The following is a 24,875-nucleotide window of genomic DNA, read 5'->3' on the forward strand; positions in this document are numbered from 1 at the left end:
GAAGAGATTAATCAAACTTGCACACCTGGCTTCACACAGTTTGCTTCTTTTCGGTTATGAGTGCTTTGTGCAATGATTCAATACTCTTGTAATGTTTCACTGAGAAGACACATCATAGATTCCTTGTTATTATTTCCCCTGTCCAGTTTCTTACTCATCTACTGATGCCCACTCCTGATGTATATTCTGTGCAGGAGACAATAATTGTTACTACCCCTGGTTCATAAATCGTGTACATTGCGATACTAAAACAGAGGAAAGAACTGTAAAATTCGGTCTCCTCACTCTTACATGCAGGGAGAAGTTGTTCTGTCCTTTAGTGCAGATGATGGTAGCACAGTTTCCAACAGCATGCCCAGAGCCCATGGATTTGGGCAAGGCCCCACTTGTTCAGCGTAGTCACTGGTGAGACCACACATTATAATTTGCAGTACTAACGTCTCCATTACTGGTGTCAATGAGGATGCAGTTACATTTCCCAGCAAATGGATTGAATTGTCTTCCCATTAGAGTCATTCTCCTTTTAACCATTTTATTTAAACAAAGTAGAATTCTCCTGAAGGTGAAGGGCAGACAAGTAGACTTAATGCCTCTGGTTATATGTTTTGGTATTAGGACCATATTCAGACAAGCTCCAGAACCTGGGCATAACACAGTCAGCCTGAATGAGGACATTAAAAATAATGAGCAAGATTTTGGGCAGGTGTCCAGTGGAGTCACCCAGCACTGGCACCATTGAAAGCATGTTGATACGAAGGGTTTGTTTAAGTGGAAACTGAAGGTCTATATCTTTCTTGTGCAGAGTCAAACCAGAGTGTGTGCATCTGATTCATGATGGAACGATGTGGATACTCAGGATAATTAAGCCAGACTCATTCTCCTGTGCAATTCCAGAGCTGCAGTGCCTGTGCCACAACTCTACTGCATGAATACTTGCATGAGAAAATAAATTTTCACCGTATTTAGAAGGAAGGATTCCTTTTTGCTTTATACCTGAACTATTTGACTTGTCATGCTCACTTCCAACATACAATATTGCTCTGATCTTCATGATCACGAAAAGCAGAAAACCCAAATGATACTTCCAGTTATTCTTTTGTCAAAAGACAGAGGTGCCTGCAGTTGGAATATCTTTGAATTCACTATTAAGAATGGCTGCCACAGAGTGATGGGGCATCCAGGCACAGGCACTGTCAAGTGAAGACTTTATTTGAGATACTGCAGAAAAGGATCTTAAACCAACCTGTATTTGTCAAAATGGAAGTGTAGATCTCAGTGTAGTCTTTGTAATTCAGGACAAGCTCTAAAAGTAAAATTGCCTGAAGCATAAATGTGGGAAAAAACCCACTTATTTTTACTACAAATCCCATAGAAGCTTTATTCTCAGGGCTCTATACAATTTACTCTTTCTGTTATTTATCTTTAATTAAAGAGTGTGTTCTTTTATGCAAGATACACAGAGGAAATGTATGCAAATAACATGTTTGTAAGAAAAACAAGACTTGAAGACCTTTGTGTGCTTGAATAGAAAATCCTGAATGTGGCTTGGTTTGTTGGGGGTTTTTTTGTTATTTTACTGCATGAGTTAAATTTCAGCCTAGGTAGAGCCATCAGAAGAATTTTTGCCTGCAGAAGACAACATGTTAAGTGAATTTATATTACACTGAAAGGCAAAAGACTTGGATTCTACTCTCTATAGCTCTTCCACTCTGCAATGTGGAAAGGCCACTTTTTCTCCATGCCCCTACATCATGGTGTAACCCCAGCCAGCAGCCAAGCCCCACTCACTCACTCCCCCACCAGTGGGATCAGTGAGAGAATCAGAAGGGTAACAGTGAGAAAATTAATGAGTTGTGATAAAGACAGTTCAGTAGGAAAGCAAAAGCCATGCACACAAGCAAAGCGAAACAAGGAATTAGTTCACTGGTTCCCATGGGAAGGCAGGTATTCAGCTATCTCCAGGAGGACAGGGCTATCACATGTAATGGCTACTCGGGAAGACAAACACCATCACTCCAAACATCCCCCCCTTCCTCCTTCTTACCTTCGCTTTACATGCCGACCATGATGCCATATGGTCTGGAATATTCCTTTGCTCACTTAGAACCTGTCCTGGCTTCCCATGCATCCCAGTTTTCCTTCACTGTGTTGCAGTTCAAAAGGCAGAAAACGCCTTGGCTCTGTGCTAGCCCTGCTCAGCAATAACAAAAACATCTCTATATTATCAACTCAAACTTTGTTCAGCACAAATACAAAACAGCCCCATATGAGACACTGTGAAGAAAATTAACTCTACCCCAGCCAAAACCAGCACACAGTATTTCATTTTTGCACTCCCTTGAACCTCTCTGTGTTGTTAGCCCATAAACACTCTGGAGGGGGGAAAGGCTTACATTGTCAATGTGTTGTTCCTAGCATAGGAAAACCACTAATATCAAGTGGATGCTGTGGAAGATGTGACTAGCACTAAAATAACTCAAGAGACATATCTGAACTTAGCTCGTGGTCTTTTTTCACCTTAAAATCCGTAATCATTTTCAAGTGTTAGTGCTTGCTAGTCCTGATATCAACTTGTGTACCCTGGCTATTAGATATGGATAGAAGTCCAGGCAATACCCAGAACAAGCCACGAAGAAGAAAAGAATGAAGGAAATGGAGGGAAGGATAGTTTAAACCAAAAAGAACCAGTTTGTATAGTCTGAAAAAGGAGTATAGAAATCTGATAGCATTCAGAATAGTCATGACCTTTGAAGAGCAGCATCTAACTCCCAAGCTTCTTCAGGTCAAAAGAAGATTCTGGCCCTGCAATTCCCTTACCATGTTGTAGCAAGAGGAGTGGACAGAAGCAGCAAGAGACCAAAGGTCATGCAAGCCTCGCCCACTATAGTGAGCTATAGTGCAGAGACAAATTTGTGCAGTGTTTCAGGCTGGAAAGGGCCTGGCCTTCCTCCTAGAGACAAACTTAGAGCTGGTGATCACAATGTATATATTTTCTCTCTCTTTCACTCTTAGCATGGTTTGTGACTATTTCCCCCATCCATCTTGGCAACTACTAGCCCTCATGTTACTTTTTTTCCCTTCTGAAAATATTTCACAATGCAACTCCAAAAATCTCCGTTCTGCAGTTGAGTTCTGGAAGAGAGGTTTGCTTGTGGACCTCTCACTGATTTCTCATTGAAGTCAGTGAAGTCTTTTCCTGGCTGATCAACTATGAGTTTCAGTGAATATTTTAAGTAGAGTTAAAAAGGTAAAATTCAGAGCTTGAGTCCAGAGAAAAATGCCTGCCACTTCTGTAAAAGAATGCATTAGTCCTAACAATCTAGTGCCCTTTAACTTTTCTCCTCATGTACCCTCCATTTTTCCAAACCTGTCCTGTTTAATATTCAAACCTTATTTATTTTCTCTTTTGCCCTATAATGTAATTTTTTACACAAGATGTTTTGCATATTACAAAGGTGTAAGAAGTGTGACTTATAGTAATTGTACTGCAGTGCTGAGATGGATCAGGAATCCCTGAGCTTTTGCTCTGGCAGTGATGGTGGTGAGTCATCCTGTAACTTCAGACACTGAATTGCTCTCATCCTAATTGCTCTCCCCTTATTTGTGTGGCTGTTGAGTGGAAGAAGTTGCATCTACCTCACAGGGCTATTTTGGAGGATTAGGGCTTTAAAGTGTGCCACAAGCCTTGTTAAGTATTGCTTAATGTGCTTATTAAGGGGCATGCACAGCCCTGGGATGTTTTTTTGTGGGACTCAGGAGTGCTGCAAAACAACAGTGTTTTTTCTGGAGACCGTGCTGAGCATACAGTAGGAGTTGTCTGTCACAACAGGGAAGGTGTGCACTCTCCTATGCTGAGTAGCAACCTCAGTACCTGCTCACCCAGACAGATACTCTCATCTCCTTCTTACTGACATGAAAATTAACACCAGTGCTCTCTTTCTTTCTTTTAGATCCTGGCGCTCCTGTGAAACTGCCTTGTATGCCAGTTAAACTGTCACCTCCACTACCTCCAAAGAAAGTCATGATTTGCATGCCTTTAGGGGGGCCAGACCTCTCTCTCTCATCCTATTCCACGCAGAAGAGCTCCCAGCAGCCTTTGACCCAGCAGCATCACACTGTCCTGCCATCCCAGTTAGCAGCTCACCAGCACCAGCTCCAGTACGGCAGCCACAGCCAGCACCTTCCTTCTGGGTCCAGCACGTTGCCCATTCACCCTTCAGGGTGCCGGATGATCGAGGAACTGAACAAAACGCTAGCCATGACCATGCACAGGCTAGAAAGGTAATGGATCAACTTCTAACATTCCAGACTGTGTGCACTGTCTCCTGCTAACTTCAGCATCATATCATCACTTGAGTTACCTTCGTAGGACTTGAATGAGCTGTCTGCTCTGGGGTATAACAACTTCAGGGCAGAGTCATTTCTGGAGAAACAGAGGCAGAGGAAGAGCCTTTCCAGACTTGTTTGACAAGTTTGTGGCAGAAAGGAAACAAAGACCAAATTTCCTGAACCCCATTGTCCTGTTCAAGGAAGTAGATAATACAGGAATGGAGATTTTAATAGGACATGCCTGGCTTGCAGTATGTACTGCTGAGGCATAACTGCAGAGCTCCAGTTGTGTGGAGGATTGCTAAATGCAAAGAGAGGAAGATTCATAAAAGAGCAATTAGAATCCAATGTGCCACTCCAGCAGGGCGTCTGATTAGTATTACCAATTAGCTGGAAACAATCTATGTGGACTTCCTACAAGTCACTTAGAAGGGTTTTAATACAGTATTTAGATTACTTAAATTAATTTAAATTAAATTATGTGTTTGATCTTAAAATAGCATTTAACTCGTCCCACACCAGCTACCTTCTTAGCTATTTGCATCTGGCAAGAGGTAGAACATTTGATCAGAAATGCCTTACCCACCTTGGGGCTGTTTTTTGTTATTGTCACTTATGAGTATATCTGAGTGTTTCTCCAAGTAGTCTGAGTAAGTGAAGCATGTTGTATAAATGCAAGCTGCCCTCACAGACTGCAACATCAGCAAGCTTTGGAAAATTTATTTCACCTTGCAGAGGAAAGCTGAAAAAGTCCCAGAACAGAGAAGATGGATGAAAAATTACATGTTTTATTTAGTACCAAGGACAGCTGTGTAGCCAGCTTGTTCTAGGAGCATCAGATCATCCTGTTATACAGGAAGGCAAAATATTTGGTCTAACAGACAAAATGCTTAATGATTTACCCCAGTATTTCTGTCTGATAACGCCACCTTCATTATATTCCATAGCTGGAACAACTGGATTATTGATGGCAGTTTCTCCTTACTGCCTGAAAAAGAGTCAGAGACCAGAGGCTGTCTCACACTGCCAGCTTATTTTAGTACCAGAATAGACACACATCTGTGATTACATCATGGGGCTAATGTTTCTACAGCATGGGGGAATTCTCAGCTGGGGAAAAACTACTTGAGCTATGAAGGAGGTTCTTATTCCCGTCTGTGAAAGAGCTGTAGAGGTAGGATAGAAAGAGCATCCACATTGTCCCCTGCTGCCCTGCCCTACCCAGTGACTACCCATTTACCTCTCACATTGCAGCATGGCTGGTGCCTCTACACCATCCCAAAATTCAGTGCAACAGGCACAGTGTGTAGCTGTTGTCTGCCAAAGGCTCCTTTGGGGCTGCACTGCCCATGCCGTCCCCAGCTTAGGTTGGATGTCCTCATGTCTGGCTCACACTGTGTGCAGAAGGCCCTTTGTTTTCCTGAGCCCAGTGACATCTCTCAGAGTATTACTTCACTGTGGCATCTGTTGCCCCACAGCAATGAATGCTCCAGTTTCTAGTCATCCATCATGTTTATGTCTACAAATATGTTTAAGTGATTTAAAGAAGGTGATGCTCTTTGGGTTTAACTATTAATTTGAAGCTGAAGCTCTGCTGTTTGTTAAAAACTGAATAAGAAAGCATTCATGTTCCAGTATGAAGCAATTGTTTCCCTTTGCAATTAATAATAATAAGAAAATAAGAAAAGGTTGTGGTACTGATATTTCACATTTAAAATTAATGCAAATCCTAATTCATGTTATTGCAGACAGATTTTTCATAGCCTTTTTTATGTTGATTAACAGTTAAATCATTCAATCAGTATTGAGTACTATGTTTGTGCTCCTTGTCAAAGCAAATCAATAACTTCTGCATTCACAAGTGAGAAAATGGGTCATGATAATTTCCTCTGCAACAGCAATTGTTATTTTTGTGGTATATAGAGGTATGTAGAGGTAAAAGTACTTCAAACCATTTACAGTTCTGTGGAGCTGATCTTGCTCTTAAATTCTTCATTTGCTTTTTTCAAGCCACATTGTGATCTAGATAAATTTGCCAAGTTTGCTTGAAGATTTGTGCAGATTTTTAAAATATATTTATTTAACTTGGGAGGCAATTATTTGCACCGAATGCCACTGTATTCTACTATTTTTGACAGTACTTACTTTCCCTTATTGTAAAAATCTGCGTTAAACCCCAGAGGAATAATACTGAAGTATTTGTCATTGAACACTTCAGCCCAAAACTCTTGAGGGCCTGGTAAAACTGCAAAGGTCCCAGATCTCTTTCCTCTGTTCGGAGCTTGGTAGTGTGCTCACATCTGTAGCATGCACAGGACATGGACTGACATCCTGCACTTTGCTGCTCCTTGCAACTTAGCAAAGTACTGGGCCACTACTGTTGGTAAATAAACCTGAGGAGATGAGAGAGTCTGATCAGTCTCTGAGGCAGCTTCTGGTGAACACTAAGGTGTTTTTCGTTCTGATCTCAGACATTATCTCAAAAGTATCTTACAACTTTACAGAATAATTGCCGTGGTGCTGCAGTAATAATGCTGCCAAATCTGGTAATTTGGGGGATTTTTTAGAATAGTGTTTTGATTTTAATAAAAGAATATCATATAGACAAGCACAGATCAGGTTTCAGCTCTAATTTTTTTCTTTTCCTTCTGGAATTTTTCTTTTTCTTTGTTGTATCCAGTTTCTTTGGTCCTGGTGCAGTGGAAGCTCCTCAAGGTCATTTAGGCTCTAATGATATTTGGTGAATCAGTTTGTATCAAATTCACATTTTGTCCAATAAACTTTTCTTAGACCTTACAACTCTCCTGTTCACCAGGAGTGTGCACATGAACAAAAAATGAAGGGCTAAAATCTTCCCTTCCTCTGGCAATCTGGACTTTTTGCTTACACAGATAAGATCTCTGGAATTCAGATAGTCTAACAACATCTGAAGAATGATAGTTGAAATCAGTGCTTTGCCAGTGAGCCACAGGCTTGCCAGAGAAAAATGAGCTTTCCCTCTGTACAGACCTGGAAGCCAGATTTTTCTGCCTTTGACCTTGAGAAAGTTACTGAGTCTCTCTATATCTGTTCTCCCCTCTGCAGGAGTGATTGCATGTAGCTACCTCACCTAGATCTAGTGCATATTAATAAGTTAATGTCTTAAGGTACATTAAAAGGCATGCAACAGCTATTCAAGTCCCAGTTGTTCTTATGACTTAAAATGGGAGCTAATTCCTGGATTTTTTTCTTAAATTTTATTACAGACATTATAGAACATTAAGTTCATTTGTTCACTTAACGCTTTTGATTGCAAACATTTTCTGGTACTCATAATGTCTATTCATAACCTATTCTCAGGAGGGCAATCTGCCTCTTGTCATAGTATGACTATTATGACATGTCATTTCTGCTGCCAGTTTGCCTCTATTTTCCTTGATAAATTACCAGTTTTATGGTAGATAAAGTTGAAACAGAGAAATGCGTAATTTCCATGTAACCTTTTTTCTGCCACCTCTGTTGCTAATTTGTGTCTCACTGCAAATGACTTTCCCCTTCACAAAGGGTGTTTGTCAAGCATAAGTAAAACTCTAGATTTGGACATCATTTTTTACCACTGCATTTTAGGAGTTGATGAAAATCTGGTAAGCCCAAACACCAAAATACAGGGATTTCATCCTCCTAACTGAAATGAATTTGAGAAGAATAACCATGCCCCAAAGCTGTGCATCACAAACAGTGGCTAAGGAAGCTTTAGAGACTCTCTTGTGACACCAAAATGTGTCTTTAATTTTGACTTAGTCAGGCAGTTTCTCCATCTGAAACAGCCTGATTTTCTGCCTTGTCTGTAAAATTCTCAGCCTGTCTGGAAAGGTGACAATTAATTTCATTTACTCTGTGGGCTCATGTACAGGAGCAGGCACAGATGAATCCAGACCTCAGTTTGTTCAATGTACGTACTAAAGAGCTGTTAAGTGGCAATATCTCACTCCAGGCTAGAATTGCCTCTGTGGCAGAGCAGTGAAAAATCACTGTGTCCAAAAAGACTGTGTGTGAGACCAGTTCCTCTGGGACACCCAGCTCAGCTTCAGACTGTAGATTTATGAAATGAAATGCATTAGGCATTACCACCAGTGTCTTGTAAATCTTATGAAACATATTTGAGTCAGAAAACATTTATCTTCCATAAAACTTGTCAAGAGAATTGCATCTTGTCTAAACTTTAGCATTGCCTAAGGATAGAAATACTTAATATTTATAACTCTGCCTTCTCTCTGTTTCTCACACACATTCCTGTAGTAGAAACATATATACAGTGGTTTGAAGTTCTTTCAGACCTTTTGTTTCAACTGGTAAGTACATAAAAGTACTGTGGATCTAAAAACATTCTGATAAAAATGTAATCCTCTATTCCAAAATCAAAGGGTCTGGCAGGACAGACAAGTGTGCAGGCTTTCCCCACTAGATTTTACAGGAAGTATTTCACTTTTTTTCTTTTTTTTTTTTTAATTTTGTCTGTACTATGAGTCACTCATATGCTTAAACTGTGATTTTTCATTGAAGTATTTTCTCACTAGAACCATTGTAAGCTATAGTGGTGTAACTTTTTTTCTGTTTTCATCATATACAGATAATGCAGCAGAAACTGCAAGTTCTTGTACTAGGGAGCCATGAATTGTTCACATCAATGCATTAAGATCTTCTTAAAACAAGATCTTGCTTAACTGTAGCTTTTCCCTCTAATTTTGTTGCAAAACACAAAACTGGTTTAAAATGGGCTTTTTGAAACAATAGTGTGCTTTTTAGTGAATAAAGCTAAAAATTTTCGTGGTATAGTCACCTGACTATGTGGGAGTTTGCTAATGACCCGGAGTCATTTTTACACAATGGACATATCCAGTGACCTTGATTTGTCTTTTTTAAGTATACTGCAGTACTGCACGTATTTCATAAGCACTTTGCTTAGACAGCTGACTTAGTCAAATTGCTGTGGAAAGGGCTGATTTTAATCAAGAACAACACAAAACACTAGGAAAAATGAGGGGCTTAAAATAGAAAGTAGTATTATCAAGAAAGTGGATGATTCAGAAAACTTACAATGAGATGAAAAGCTGCCTATTTCTAGATAACTAGTTCAAATAAAAACCCTCTGTGGCAGCTTGTAAATCTTGTTGCCATCCTGTATCTGCTCGATATCCTAAACTGATGGATCACTTTGATACTTGCTACCCATAAGGGGACACACCCATAAGGATGCATCCATAAGTTACATCCATCCTTCACAGAACAAGGAAGCACCAAATAATCCTGGATGCTGAACTACTTCTTGCTCCTTTCATTTGTACTTACTCTCTGTGTATGTATTGTTTTAAAATTAAATGAATGATCCAATGGTTGCGTGGTGCAATTGGAAGGTTCTGGGTGGCTTTTTATCAATGTTAACAGAATTTCACAGTATTATGGTTTTTTTCAGAAATTTGATTGCAGACTTTTTCTTTTCTCTTTAAAAGACTTACTAAAAAATTAGCTTACAGAGAAAACAGATTTAATGAGATTCATAATATAAAACTTCTGAAACCATTTTAGTAAATGAAAAGTTAGTTCAAACTTCTTAAAGACTGTAGTGTGTTGATGTGTCATTATAAGAATTCAGCTGACGAATTCTAAAACTGCATTTGGGATAAAGTTTTTTTTTGGTGTCAAAGTCATTGAAGTCTGATACAAAAATTTGCAAGCCAGTTCTTCGTGAATCTCTCTTACTTTGTGATACAAAACATGGGCTATCACTAAGAAAATTGAGTTTCTATCTTCAAGGCATCTAGTAAAGCTCTGCATCTCATTATTGGTTAGTCTGCAATAATACATGTTGGAATTAAAAAATTATTTCTTTGAAGCTGAAGATGATGATAACAGTATGGTATGGTCTGTTCACAGGATCTGAAGCATTTTCTTCTCTTTAATCCCTAACCATATTTGGAGTAGCATTATATCCCTAGAACTACATTTTTTAAAATGGAATGTTATCTGGCAGCAATTTAAGAGTCCATTCTAACTTTTGGGTTAGAAGAAAGCAAAATGTTTCAAGTTGAAGATAGTAGATTCAGTAGATTTCTGTAGAAAATCTTTTAAAGAGAAGAATGCATTTTGTTCAAGATGCAGAACACCTCTGGTATTCAGGCTAAAATATTCAAAAGAATTGATGGCACTCAGTATTTGTCAGATACAAGTTTGTGTGCCTCAAGATCAACTTGGCCAGTACATCTGCTTTCACACCTATGTTCTTCTGAAAAGTAAAATGGGAGTTTGACATAGAGAGTGTGTCCCACAGGCAAATGTTGCCCACTTTTCATAGTGCTGTTGCATCACCCAGGACTTCAGAGAGAGGGCAGTTTCTGCTGTCTCACAAATAATCTTGAGCTGTCACCATTTTTGACTGCCAGTCTCTCATTCTGATTTCATACGGGAAAAGCAACATGAGCTATTTAGATAAAAACTGGTTAGGAAACATGCTTGTGTTCCTGACTTTTCCTTTCACTTTTTGTTTGGCTTTGATCTTCACCTCCTCATATTCCCATTTCCCTACTTGATATATTTGGTAAAGGGCTTTGAATTCAACACATAAACAGGGCTAGATAATGGCAGTCCTCACCACAGGTCTTAATCTCATAACATGCTGAAAATAATCAATCATACCCATGACAAAAGAAATATTATGTTAGCACCAATTCTGATTGATCCTCAGTACCTGGCTGGATAAAGAGCTGGGGCAGGACAAGGGATATCATCATGTCCACCCCCCAATATATAACTGTGCCATTAGCAAACAAACCCCCCAGGTTTTGGGTTCTTCCCTGGTTACCCTCACCTGCTCCCTAAGTCTCATTTATCCAAGCCCAGTTTCACATGCTCGCTCCCCTGCACGTCAGAGTTGTGTGCTTGCCATCCCCTCAAGTCACTCATCACTAGAGCAAACCACTAGCTTTCCCTCTGCCTTTCTGCAATTATCTCCTACAGTCCATCCTTCCTTCCTCCCAGTCTTACTCCACCTGTTGCACTCAGGTGAGATATTTTCTCCTTGCTACCTGCAAACCAGTGGAAAGGTCACACAGACACCACGCTAAAAGTGTGCTTACCACTCAGTAGCTGGTGCTTACTACTCTGAGTAGCAGCTGGTCACTAAGTATTTGCCACAAATCTTTAGTGCTTTGTCCTGGCTGACAGTATTTCTGCTTGCGTGCTGTCCTAACTGTCCCTTTTAAGTGTTGTACCCTAAATCTAATAAATCCTCGGTTAAAACCCATTAGATGTCTTGCTGGTCTTGAAAATCTTTCTGTTCTCATTTCTTCTCAAAAAGGGATTAAGACCACTACTTTCCCATATACAGTGAGAGAAGCAACTCTGCCCTTCATTGAGCTGTTTCCTTTAGTTTATTTATTTGCTTTTCTTTCCCAACAGCTCTGGTTTACACACAAGTGACAGTGTTACAAAAACAGGACCTGGGGGCCTTCCAGACATGAGACAAGTGCCAACTGTTGTGATCGAATGCGATGACAATAAAGAAAATGTGCCTCATGAAAATGACTATGAAGATTCTTCCTGCCTTTATCCAAGGCAGGAAGAGGAAGAAGAGGAAGATGAAGAGGAGGATAACTCATTATTTACAAGTAAGACCCATTCCATTTTTCCTTTCTCGTTTATTTAATTTTTACTCTGAACTCTCAATACACAGTGGAAACACAAGGCCTGTGTATTTTCTTTTTTGGCTGTGGCTTTTTAATCTCTCAGAGCTTGACTACGTGGAAATGCTAATCCAAAATAACAAACAATATGAATTTATACTGATTTCACTGATATTCATGAATCCCTGTCTCAGGAGTGTTCAGACTAAACTCAAATGACAAGTCTGGGCTTATATTGACTCAGTTACTAATTGGCTTTTGCATTTGCTTTTCCAAATGCTCTTTGTGAAGAGAAGCCCTGCCTTTGGCTTAAGTCAGGATCATCTCAGTAGTTGCTTCAGGAGGATGAAATAACTGACACACACAGAGAATCAGAGCTTTATATATAGTCAATATTAAATAATTTTGGAATCATAAATGTGCACATGCTTTGAAAGGGTCACAATCAGAGGATTAAGCTCTGATAAGAAGAGCTTAATCAATAGCCTTATCACAATTACAGACTGAGAAAGGACCTGTGGCCTTCCTGACCTCTGTAAGGAAACCCAATTCCTGCCTCAATGTGGCATCATAGGACTGTGCCATGAAGAAAAGATACAGTGCTTTGTGTATGACAGCTGCTTGTCATCCTAGACATTAAAGTTCCAGGCCCTTGCCTTTCTTTTCTTCTGAAAACTGGAAGCAGTACAATCAAACCACATCCCTTTTAAAACACACAGAAAGAAGATTCTAAAACAGGCATATTTCATCTCCTCAGCACCCCACCTTACCCTGCAAGTGAAATTAAGCAGTGTTTGCTCTTATGCTAAAAACAGAACAGAACTGCACTATCTCACACTCTCCTGACAAACTCTCATGTGTTTGTGTCTCTCTGTGTCTGTCTTCCTTGTTCAAACTGCTTTGGACACAAGTCTAAGAAAGCAAATTTGAGCCATAAGAGGCCACTGGTTTTTAGTGTCTTTGCCACTGCCACTGCCCAGGAAGCAGTTAGTTCATGTGCCTACAGATTTGTGCTTCTACTGATTGACTTCTGATTCCTTCTAGTGCTGACTTGGATGTCTTGATATTACATTTTAAGAGACATTCAGGTACCCCTTTCTTTTCACATGCTGTAGCTCTGCTACCTGCCCAGATTCTGAGGTTGAATTTTTCATTCTATTATGTGGAAATACTATGTTAGAAAAAGCTACAGATGCTACTAGCAATTCTGAAACAAGCCCTTCTTCTCCATTCCCCTCTATGGAGCAATATATTAATTTCTATTTCCCGTGTACCTACCAATTTCAGCTTTTTCATATTATGATAGGAATTGAGATTAATTGAGCACATGAAGTTAATGACACCTCTTTTCCCGTAGTCCATACCAGTGTGAGGGAGAACCTCCTGTCCTCCCTTGGCTAGTACTTCTTTGCCAGGTGCATGCTGTAATGAAATGATGACACCTCTTTTGGCAGAACCTCTCCTCTCTCCTACAGGCCCCCTGGCAAGGAAACTCTGCAGGAAGGACTCTTTAGCAATCAAACTGAGCAACAGGCCTTCCAAGCGAGAGCTGGAGGAAAAGAACATCCTCCCCATGCAGACTGATGAAGAGAGGCTTGAACTTAGGCAGCAGATTGGGACAAAGCTAACAAGGTAAGAGAAAAACATTTTTTTAACTCTTGCTTTTGGAATTATATGGTGGGATGTAGTTTTTTTCCGTAGTCTTTATATATCGCAGATCTGTTTGGTTGCAATGTTCAAGAGCAAAAGCCATGGAGAGAAAAAATGGTTCTATACGTTATTTCTGGTCCAATAAAGCTTCCCATATAACTCCCCATTTCATTTCCCTGGCATATGCTGTGGGAACTTTGGTTAAGTATCAGCATGAGTTACATGAATTTGATTCTTGTTAGCACATCATTTGAAAATGTTCAGCTTTGATAACATTTCAGACTGTAGCTGTAGGTGCCTTTTTATGAGCTATTTGTTTGGCCAAAGGTCAGAGGTATAACTTTCTCTTCTAATTGCATCTCCTGTGAGTAACTGAGACTTTTGCTGGTGCAAAATAGGTTAAGTCCTGCAGTACTTGCCTTCATTGGATCAGGTTGGATAGATTTACCCTGTCTAGACACCTTCTTCTTCATAACAGTGTTACTCACCAGCTGTTCTGGTTTTCTGTATTGAATGGGGTGTAAAGGGGTGGCCATTAAATGTGTAGGATTTCTGACAAGAATGAGTAAACTGAGGTCAGACAGAATTGTTTAAGAACCTTCTATGTGCATGCCATGATTTCTGTAATCAATTGAAACCTCTTATGTTATCAGCTTGGTGGTACTCTGAGCTGGTGAGTGCTCTTAGTTGCTCTCCAGTGAGAAAACCACAAGGAGATGACCAGCCAGTTGTTGGGAATTTTCTTGCACATTTTCATTTCTTTTATGAAAATTTCATAAAAATTTTTCAGGGGATAATTTCAGGGAAAATTTTCAGGGGAAACTCTACTACCATGTTGTGGAAACAGGAAAAATAGGAGTTCCTGGTAAATACCACTTTCAGCATTTTATTTACTTTTCTTCCATGGTCTTGTTTATCATCTCCTTGGAATAAACTAACCTCACCTTTCCAAACTGTCTTTGAAAGTTTTTATACTGAGTCATGCTCAGCCTCCTCCAAAACCTGTCCAATTTTTCAGTACTCTTGTTGAGGGACTTCAGCAAACATGCCCAAGATATGTAAGATGGTGCTGCTCTCTTGCTGGTACTGTGATTTTTCAGTTCAGTCTTTATTCAGCTTTATTCCAACCTTGTTAGACTGTAGCTGCAATGGAGCTCTGGGTGCCAAAGATCAGTACAGGACAGCAAGGTTCCAGTGATTATATGATTCAATTTAAACCTTTTTGAAGCATCTGAAGAATTTTTGTCTCTCACTGCTTGACCTTGCAATGACATTGAACAGCATTTCCACTGTGTTGTCAATTTGCTGGAATTACTTAGGTCCTTCTGAAGTTTTCCAGCTATGGCTGATAAAGGAAAGTAGTGTCATTTACGAACACTGGTTCTTCACAGCTCACTGTGCACCAGATCTTTTTCATTATAAGTATTTTATTTTTCACCTTTGCAAAGCCTGCTTTTTTCCTCGCTAAACAGTGTTTTTTCAGCGAATGCCTTTTTAACAAAGGAAATTATTTTTGGCCATATGTAAAGCCCTTCCTGTGTAACCCCCATGTTCTCATAATGTTGTCTTTTGTTTCCCCAATTGTATCTCTGCTAATCTGAGTTTAATAGTTTGAGCTATAATGCCTGATCTTGTCTTCTAATATAGCTAGGACTTAGGGGCAATCACAAATCGTTCAAATAACTAAAACTGTGTATCTATAAGTTCAAAAAAAGCTGAGCTGAATGAAACTGCTGTTTCATTCCTGCTTTATATCAGTGTAACATCACTGAAAATGGTAGAATTTCACAAGCCTTAACTAGAGTGACATAGTTGCCAGTCTGAACTTTTAATTACTACTATTTACAACTTAGTATCTCATCCTTTTGAGTAGTTGAAAAAAAATAAAGAAATATGGGGAGGAAACTATTTTGCTCATATCTAGTATGTAAGAAACCACAGGCATTTCAGCAGAAAAAAGGAAAGATGCTTGTCTTACCAGTGCTCTATATCTAAATGTGATGTATCCATGTGCACAAACTGATGAATATTAGACTAAAATAGATGGAATATTTCAATTTGGACAGTATTTCCTTACTGACCAGACTTTATTACTGAATCCATCCTTTGCTGTTGCTTGGTAATTGTCACACAGTGATGCAAATGCCAAGCAAAATTAAAGTAGTGAAGCATTTATAGTCCTTAGAGAAGATGCTAGATGCAGACTATAATTGCAGCTGGCAATTTTGGATTTCAGAGGGATTTGTACTGCTCCACCAATGGTCCCCTAGGGTTTAAAATATCCAGCCAATCAAATCACATATGCTGCTTACAGAAGTAAAAAATGCAGAATAAAAACTTCAGCATATAGTTATTGTCTGTAATGGATCAATTAATTTTCACCAAGAGGCTGATTAGGGTACTTCAGTATTTATGTATAATCCTCACAGTATTTAGTTTGGAAGAGCTCATTGGCTGCCACATTTAGCAGATCAGAATTTAGTACTATAAAGAGAATGTCTTTTTCCAAGATGCCTCTATCCAGGCATATTGAGATTGGCCATTGACATATTGTGTGGGACCAAAATCATCCCAGGTGCAGTTCCTCCAGCCTTATTAGAGTTGCACCGGGAATCAGTTTGGCTCAGAAAGGTCTGTTCAGATCCTGTTTAAATGTAGCTTGGAACCTCTGAACCTCCTGTTATTCCCAGAAAATTGTTATGACTTCAGTGTTACATCAGCCAACGGAAGAGAGACTCCAGAGCAGAATTCACTGTTTTCCCATGCTGGGAGAATAGTGCCTTGAGTTACACCAGGCCAGCTGTAAGAGTGAGGCTGCAGGGACTGTATCTTATAGCAGGACCTGGCCCACTACACACCTTGGTGTTCTTTGTGCCTGTTATAAAACACTTTGCATGAATGTTGTGCTTCCCTGGTCTGTACCCTGTATCATGGCTCAGCACATGCAGACCCCAGCAAAAATGGAGCTTCTTGCCCAAGGTGGCAAAATATGTCACAGCAAAGGCAGGAGATTCTACATTATGTGAATTCCAGCCACATGAACAGACCAGTGCACCATAAACCATTTCTGAGGAGTCCTTACATAGCAATTATGGCAATTGATTACAGCAATTAATTAGAAGATCTCTTCCTGTAACCAGACCAGAATGGTTTGCTTTAAAATGTGACATCTCCTATGAAACAAGGAGCAAAAATAGTGAATTAAGATGCAGAACTCTCAGCTCAAAACCACATGTGGCATGGGAATAGGAAATGGATGCTGGAGACCATGTTCTTGGCTGCTAAAAACCCTTCCAACTCCATTATCTTCTACTCTGAAATGCAAACCTTCTGTGCCAAGTAAATCTTTTAGTGGGTATGGTGTTCCTTCTTTTTTTTTTTTTTTTTTTTCCTGTTCAGCTTCTTCCAAACTTCTCCATTTTATCCCTATGGTGCCTGCACATCTTCACAGCTGCTCAAGAATTGTGCATGTGTGACTGTAAGACAGAAAGGAGAACTCAGGAGGAAAAACAGTGCTCTGGAAGTTAACAGGGAGAGGGAAAGAAAAGACAGATGTCTCTGTTCTGCCTGTCTCACTGGCTGTGTTGGGCCTGCTGGGAAGCACAGGCTCCCTGTTATTCCAGTTAGAGAAGCAGCCAGGAAGACTTGGATTTAGCTTTCAGCGGCTGTCAGGGTGAGAGGAATGGGGTATATCCAGGCTGTGACAGTGAACTTGGAGGTTTTTCTAGGGCAATGATAAAGGCCTGTCAGGGAGCCCTGGTGGAAAGGAGGGCCAGCACTGCTGGGTGATGGACAGCAGAACTGCACATCTCCCAGGGACTGCAGGAATGTTCCCTGGTACTGAGACAGGTGCTTCAGTGCCAGTCCTTGCACTTCTCTTTCACCACAGAATCATAATGGTGATCATAAGAGACCCCACAGACTTTCTCAATCAACACATTTAGTAAACAGAAGAGCCCTTTACAGAAACAGCAGAGTTTGCACTCTCTTGGAATGGGAGGAGCTGGTTTCTTTGCATGTCTTTCACAAAGTCCCCTGTACTCTGAGACAGGGTGTGTCTTTAGAGCGACTGATCAGCCACACATTCTACAAGGGAGGCTTTAAAGCATTCAAGTATTTTTGAGCCTCATAACCCACCAGCTCTGGTGAAGGTGCTCATTAGCAATTAGATACAGGAGTATTAAAGCTGAGATTTTAGTCCACTGCTTTTCAAGAACGTGGTGTATTTATTTGTTTCCCCTGATTGTTTCCATCCTGGCTTCTCCCACCTGCTGGAATCAGATGATGTAACAGCACAAAATGTCTGGTAATCCAGAGTGCTATCATCATGTTGTTAATAATCAATGTCAAGGGAACTTCTTGATATTCACAGTATTATTGCTGGTCAGCATAATGTCTGTCTGATCAGCACACTCCTATCCACTATCTGGAGGCAGAGGAGACACATAAAGGCTGTCCACTGGCAGTAGTGCTTGTCAGGGGACTGCTGCCCTTCACTGGAAGGTGCCACAGGCACACCAGTAAGATTTTGCAATCCAATAAGAGTTTGTGCTGCGCTGCTGCCAAAAGCTGCTAGTTGTAGGGGTATTTATCATATATTTATCATGCCCAGTGTGAAAGCAGAGAGATGAGGTGAGGGAGCAGCCTTCTGCCCATTAGCTAACTAATAAAATGAGAAACAAATGAAGAAGAAAGTAACAAACTACCTATTGCCTCTTTCCTGACTTTGGGAGATGCTCTTCCCATTGCTGGACTGAATCCTCTGTGTGTCACTATATATATGTTCTGCTGGCTTTAAAACTCCTCTGCCAGATATACAGTAGTGCTCTGCATTGTTTTTTGTATAGCCCTAGATTTATTCACTACAATACCTTATGGAGTACTGTCCTTACACCAGCAAGTGGAAAATGGTGTTCTGAAGCAATATAAATAGTATATTGCAAGGCTCATGAGGCAGTAGATCACAGAGACGCTGTCTGTGTGCATATGGCTGTAAATAAGTACACTTGAGATTTAGACATACACACCTGCTAGATGTGTTTTTATAGTCCCACTGATGTTTTGGAAATACTACTGGGATGTCTGTGACTGAGAAACGCAGCATGAGAAGCCATAAAATTTTATGGAATAGCAGGTTTGACAGATGGTGGTCACCTACCACCTTGTTGAGAAAGGTAATCTACACATTCCCTGGTCAATACCACGTATTCCTCAGCTGTTCTGAAAAATGCTGCTTAGAAACAGAAATCCTGTGATTGAATGAAGTTGGTGAATTCCCACAAGTATAAAAAATTGTCATTGATTTTTAAAATGTCATGAGGCTACTGTTAGGTTTTGGGACTCATTTGTATCAGATACTATAAAGAAGAGTAGAAAAATTGGACAGTTTGGGAAGAGGACTGGGCTGTCAGCATCACCATAAAGGTGACAAATACTACCAGTACTGAGGAAGGGTCAGTCTGAAAAGCTTGCACAGTCATTGAAATGCACAGCAGCTCCTTCAGAGGTCTGAGGGGACTGAATAGTTTGAAGCAATCATTTTTATTTCCTAAAATTTAGGCTGTGAAGGGATTCAGCTTTTTGAAATGGTGAATTCTTTAAGTGTTGCAGTCCCACTAGGGAAGGGTTTATTCAGCCAGAGGATGGCAGCATGATGGATCCCACTGAGCGTGGCTGAATCTCCTTGTGGCTGCTCCCCATCCGGTGCTGTGGAGGGCATTTTGGGCCCTCCCTATCTCCGAGTCATTTAGGGATAAAAAGAATGGGCAGACAGCAGGATTAGGCTTTATTCAAAGGCCTCATTTTGTTGAAATAATTTCTTCCTAATTACGTTTGACGTCTGCAATTCTCACACTTATTGTTAGCTTCCACTAATGAGAGAAAAGCAAGTGCCTAAAGCAAGAGCTCATCCCTGACGGCAGCACGCAAGCGCGGGTGAGCATGGAGCTTGCCTCTTCGCATGCAGGATGTTGGGGATAAATCACATGGAAAATGGGATTGTGGTAAACAAGCTCATCTAAATCCTGGATTAGGGACGATGCGACAGCACTAGATACATGAATGGGGGTGACAGAGAAAAACTGCAAAGGGCTGAGCTTCAGTTTTAGCTGCAATGGTGCCTAGGGAGAACGGCATTTTTTCCCTTTTAGTTTAGCTATTCATTTGCACAAACCCAAGGGAGCTATTGAAATTGCCCTTAGCATCAGGAGGAAGGCAGGAAAAGCAGGTGATTGTTTATGGATGATGAGCTGAACCTGAGCTACCATTACACATCTGGGCTCAACTGCTAGGAATAAATACTCTGAGCAGAACTGGTCTGGGTTCTGTGCATGGGTGCAGATGGGAGATGGGCATTCAAGGCCCTTGTCAGCCCTCTTTTCTGTGATAAATGTCCTGGTGAGTTCTGCTCTGCTGAAAGAAATGGTGGCTTTGTAGTTACAAACTATATACTCCAAGAAGGCTGCATCTTCCACCAGTTTTCCAGCCTCAGACAAGCTACTGAAAGATATCCACACACATATTTATTTGTTTGTTTGCTTGTTTGTTTATTCGTTTAAGGTGTGTTGGGATCTCAAAAAGTACATCCATGCCTATGAGCTTTGGAACATTCCATTAGTTGACAAACTCTCATTGACAGCAGCATTTGTGTGCTTTCAAAAACCACTCCAATACTAAGATCTCTTTCAACATCTAACTCTGTCTTTCAGTAGGACAGGGATCCTCATTTCAGAACACAGTTTGCACTTGCCTCTTTGAGGAATTTGCATGGCTAACATCATTATTCGTCACAGAAAAAGGCATGTCTAGCATCATTATGCTATTACTGTTGTTTTGATAGTTGATGGTTGTTTTGCATTTCATAGCTAGCAGCATGAGTTTGCTTTCTCTGAGTAATTTGCTATGGCAAAAGGTCAGTGGAGCAATCAAGGGATGACAGTGTCACCACAAAACACATCACCTCTACACACTCCTTGGTCTGGAGAATGAGCAGTGTCCTTAACCTTTGCAGCTCCACCTTGGGATGGGATGAAACCCCACCCCCATCAATTTTGCTCAGCTAGGGCCAGCAGATGTTTTGTTATTTATGGAAGCAAAGCCTTGCAGAGTAGATATAGTCTGTCCTTGGGCAGATGTGTCTCTCCATGTTAGACAACGGAGCTCCAAATTTACAAAGACATTTTATTTATGCTACTATAAAGGAGGAGAAACATTGTTCTGAGGAGAGGGATGATTTTAATAGTAGGCAGCAGGGAGTGGCATTTGAGGGCAAGGTCTCCCCAGAGGTACCTGTGTGACCACTGATGAAATGAAAAGTGCTTTCATCTTCTCCAAAGTTCATTTCAATCAGGAATGTCACCAGCCCAGAAAGAAATTTGCTGGGGTCTGTTACTGTTCCTGTTTCTGCTCTCAAGGAAGCAGGGCAAGTCACACTGCCCTGTCATTGGAACATCTGTTTTTTACATCTCATCCTTTCTCTGCAGAAACTGAGGCAAAATGCGTTAAAGGGGTTACAATTTCCCCTTCATCCTTCCCATACTCTTCAGCCCCCTGACACAGTCTGTATTTGAGGTCTAATTCAAGCTGTCAACACAGCTGAGACAAATATATTAAATCTACCTTAATTTCCTTTGCAGTTTCAGCGGGGTGTGGTATCTTTCATTTTCTGCCCTGAGTTGATTGCAGTTTTGCTTTTAGTTGTCAAACTACTGGCAGCTTTTATATAAGAGGAAGCCACATTTCTCTGCTGGGCAAAATAATTCATGGTGATATAAATAAAGCTTGTGGCAGTAACAGAATAACATATTTCGGTAATGGAATAGTCTTATTTCTCCAGTAAACAAGAGACCACGTGGAGTCTGTGCAGTACTCTCTTTTGAGTAAAATAATGGTGTTAATAAAAACAGGTGAAACAAACAAAAGCAGGGAAGTAGTTGCTTCAAAATGTTATATTGTGGCTTTAAAAACAAAGGTGGTTTATTTGTTGGGTTTGGCTTTTGCTGGTTAATACTGACAAATTTAGGGCAGCTCCATTAAGAACTAGCTCATAGATTTCCACCTCTAAAAAATCTAACCATAAATCTTCATATTTTGTAACTCCTGATTTTAGGTAGTTAATCACAAGCACAACAGTTGCTTAGCTTGGATGACCTTGTAATTTCTGTAAAGGAAACAAATCAGGTGGGAGTACAAGATAAAAGAAGCAGACTGGCAGGAATAAATTTCACTTTATAGTTTGCTGATTGTAAAATGAAGAAATTGCTCTTTGAGCAAAATATTTAACCTCTCTCGGAAGTTACAGTTTGCATTTCCCCTCCACTTCAGTGTATTATGGCCTATTTAGCAACACATGTGCAGGAGATTTAAATGAGGCAATCCTTGTAAAACAGTCAAACTTGTATTTAAAGGCTGATCTGAGTCAAGTTTTTAAAATTGTATTTATATATATGCTCATATGTGTTCCCTGTGGCTATTACTGTGAGTACAAGGAGAACTGCTACAGGAGTAAGTCTCACTTGTGTGCATGGTCATCCCTCTATATCCAGAAACTCTGGAATTTCACATGCAGGCTATTGTACATGAGTAAACAGAGGTGACTTGCTGAAGAGGAGTAAATAAGATTTAATGTTTGTGTTTGTTTTGTGTAGGACTAAGTGTCTTTTGGACAAATGTATCAAGAAAGCAATATCCTTACCATTACCCCTGGTACAATTGTGTAATGTTAATGTTTTCTCAAAGACATAGTGTTAACAAAGGGATTGCTTAGAGATGAATGGGGCCCTTTTTTGCATATGTGCAGAAAAGTTACAACCAGTCTTTTAGAGGCAGTTTTGGATAAGAATTATGCTCCTGTTTCAATGCAGTGGGATTCACAAGCACTGCACAGACCATATGTGGGAATTAAACTAAGTCTTTAGCCTCAGACCTGACCATGTGAAATTACCATCTGTGTTAATAACTTTAGTGAAGAGGAAGTGTTCACATGTGTGGTAGATCACATCAATGTGTCTCTAAGTGTGCAGCCAGTAATATTCATTACTTGCCTTTCTGATAATAAATAACAAACCAGCAAACTACAGGGAAAGCACATTAGCACCAAGATTAATTCAGTAACCTGGTTCTTCACTGATATCCCTGAATTCAGGAGGTAGCAACATTACTGGTTAATGAATAATTAATAAAATAAGCATTCAATATATTGTATTTGCTCAATGAGCAAGCATCTATAATGTCAGGCTAGATTATTTATCCTGCAGAATATTGGAGTTTTTCAGCATGCTGGAAAAGTCTTCAAGATTTCCTTTATTGCAGTAATCAAGACAGAAATTATCTTCCTGCCTCCCTGCAATCAGCTGGCTTTGATTTAAAAGCCTTGCAAGCAGGGACCCTGATCTCAAACATCAGGGGCTGCAGAGGCACCAACCTGCTTCTTCACTGGGGAGCAGGCATGGCTTCTAGACCAGGGTTCTGTCTCTTCTGCAAGCTCAGGGACATCAGTTACCTGGTGGGCTGGCAAATGGCTCCTTGGGTGCACCCAGACCCATCAGGGGAGCATGCAGGGAGGTCACAGATTCATGTCACCATAGAATGGTGTGGGTTGGAAGGGACCTTAAAGACCATATGATTTTGACTTCCGTGCCATAGGCAGAGACACATCTCACTAGACCAGGGTGCTCAAAGCCCCATCCAGCCTGACCTTGAATGCTTCCAGGGATGGGGCATCTACCACTTTTCTGGAGAATTTGTTTCAGTTCCTCACCATCCCTACAGCAAATAATTTTTTTCCTAATACCTTATCTAAACCCTTCCTCTGTCAGTTTAAAGCCATTCCCCATTGTGCCAATGCCCTTGTGAAAAGTCCATCTCCATCTCTCTTGTGGCCCCCCTTAAGGTACTGGAAGGCTGCTATGTGCAAAGTGTGCACCTCTCACTAGACCAGGGTGCCCAAAGCCCCATCCAGCCTGACCTTGAATGCTTCCAGGGATGGGGCATGTACCACTTTTCTGGAGAATTTGTTTCAGTTCCTCACCATCCCTACAGCAAATAATTTTTTTCCTAATACCTTATCTAAACCCTTCCTCTGTCAGTTTAAAGCCATTCCCCATTGTGCCAATGCCCTTGTGAAAAGTCCATCTCCATCTCTCTTGTGGCCCCCCTTAAGGTACTGGAAGGCTGCTATGTGCAAAGTGTGCGTAAACTCCCTCCTTGGGACCCCCTCACAGAAGGTACAGAGAAAGATCTCTGGTCCTCTTCCATGATGGTCTTTTCATAGTCACATCAGCTGGCCCACCTCTAGTTAAACCTGCAAGCAGTGTGAGAAACAAACTCCTTCCACCTCTGGCTGCAGTAGGAAGGTAGATTACTCAAACTGTGCTCCAGTTCTGGCTTTCCCAGAGCACTCTGTGCCCCCATACAAGGACTTACCTGCCCCAGGGAAGCTAAAAGGCTATTGTACGTGATGGTCTTCCATGATGGTCTTTTCACAGCCACATCAGCTGGCCCACCTCTAGTTAAACCTGCAAGCAGCATGGGAAACAAGCTCCTTCAGCCTCTGACTGCACTGCGAAGGTGGATTACTCAAACTGTGCTCCAATTCTGGCTTTCCCAGAGCACTCTGTGCCCCCATACAAGGACTTACCTGCCCCAGGGAAGCTTTAATATCCCAGGTTCAGCTATAAAAGAAAGAGGGCAGGCAGCCTCTCTGACACGAAGTGGTTTGTTTGGAGCTGCACATCAGTCTCAAATTCGGGAGAAACTTCTCTGACAAGAGTTTGGTGCCTTTACGTCTCCCCATCATGGGATTCCCCATCTGATCCTAGAACCTCCCTCTGCTACTTTCAGGGAAAGGAGTGTCTGATGTTCCAAAGCCAGAACATCCCCTGAGACTCTTCCTTTTTCTGGTGTAAATGCCTGGTGTCCTTCACCCTCAGGTTGTGCCAGAACCATTCACTCTTCCCTTGTTTGAGCAGACATAAAAGATAAGATAGGCAGACCTGGGCAATTGCAAGCATTATAGAGCCATGTGGTATTCCACCATCTTCTCCCTCAGACTAGACTAGCAAAGAAAATTTAATATTCTACTGCAGTTAAGAGCTGCCAGTATTTTGCACTGCATTGTTTAATGCCAGAAAGGGGCTCCGTCATGTTTTCTAATGTGACATGACAGATTAAAAAAGGCTCAGTTGTGGAAAGATGATTTTTGCCTCAGAAAACCATCATATGACACTTTCTTGGGAGGCA

At 40.8% G+C, this 24,875-nt stretch overlaps 1 protein-coding gene across 10 annotated transcripts in view; it reads left to right on the forward strand.

The window, feature by feature from the left end:
- PHACTR1 (phosphatase and actin regulator 1) overlaps nt 1-24,875 on the forward strand; it is a 302,048-nt gene that overhangs the window by 240,158 nt on the left and 37,015 nt on the right. For all 10 annotated transcript variants that reach the window (XM_039712149.1, XM_039712146.1, XM_039712154.1 and 7 more), the window contains 3 exons: nt 3,951-4,281; nt 11,764-11,972; nt 13,463-13,619. In XM_039712149.1, the coding sequence (XP_039568083.1) occupies nt 3,951-4,281; nt 11,764-11,972; nt 13,463-13,619 (697 nt within the window). The remainder of the gene's footprint in view (nt 1-3,950; nt 4,282-11,763; nt 11,973-13,462; nt 13,620-24,875) is intronic.

The sequence above is a fragment of the Passer montanus genome, unplaced genomic scaffold (genome assembly GCF_014805655.1).
Source record: "Passer montanus isolate IOZ18808 unplaced genomic scaffold, ASM1480565v1 scaffold26, whole genome shotgun sequence".
Classification (NCBI taxonomy): Eukaryota; Metazoa; Chordata; class Aves; order Passeriformes; family Passeridae; genus Passer; species Passer montanus.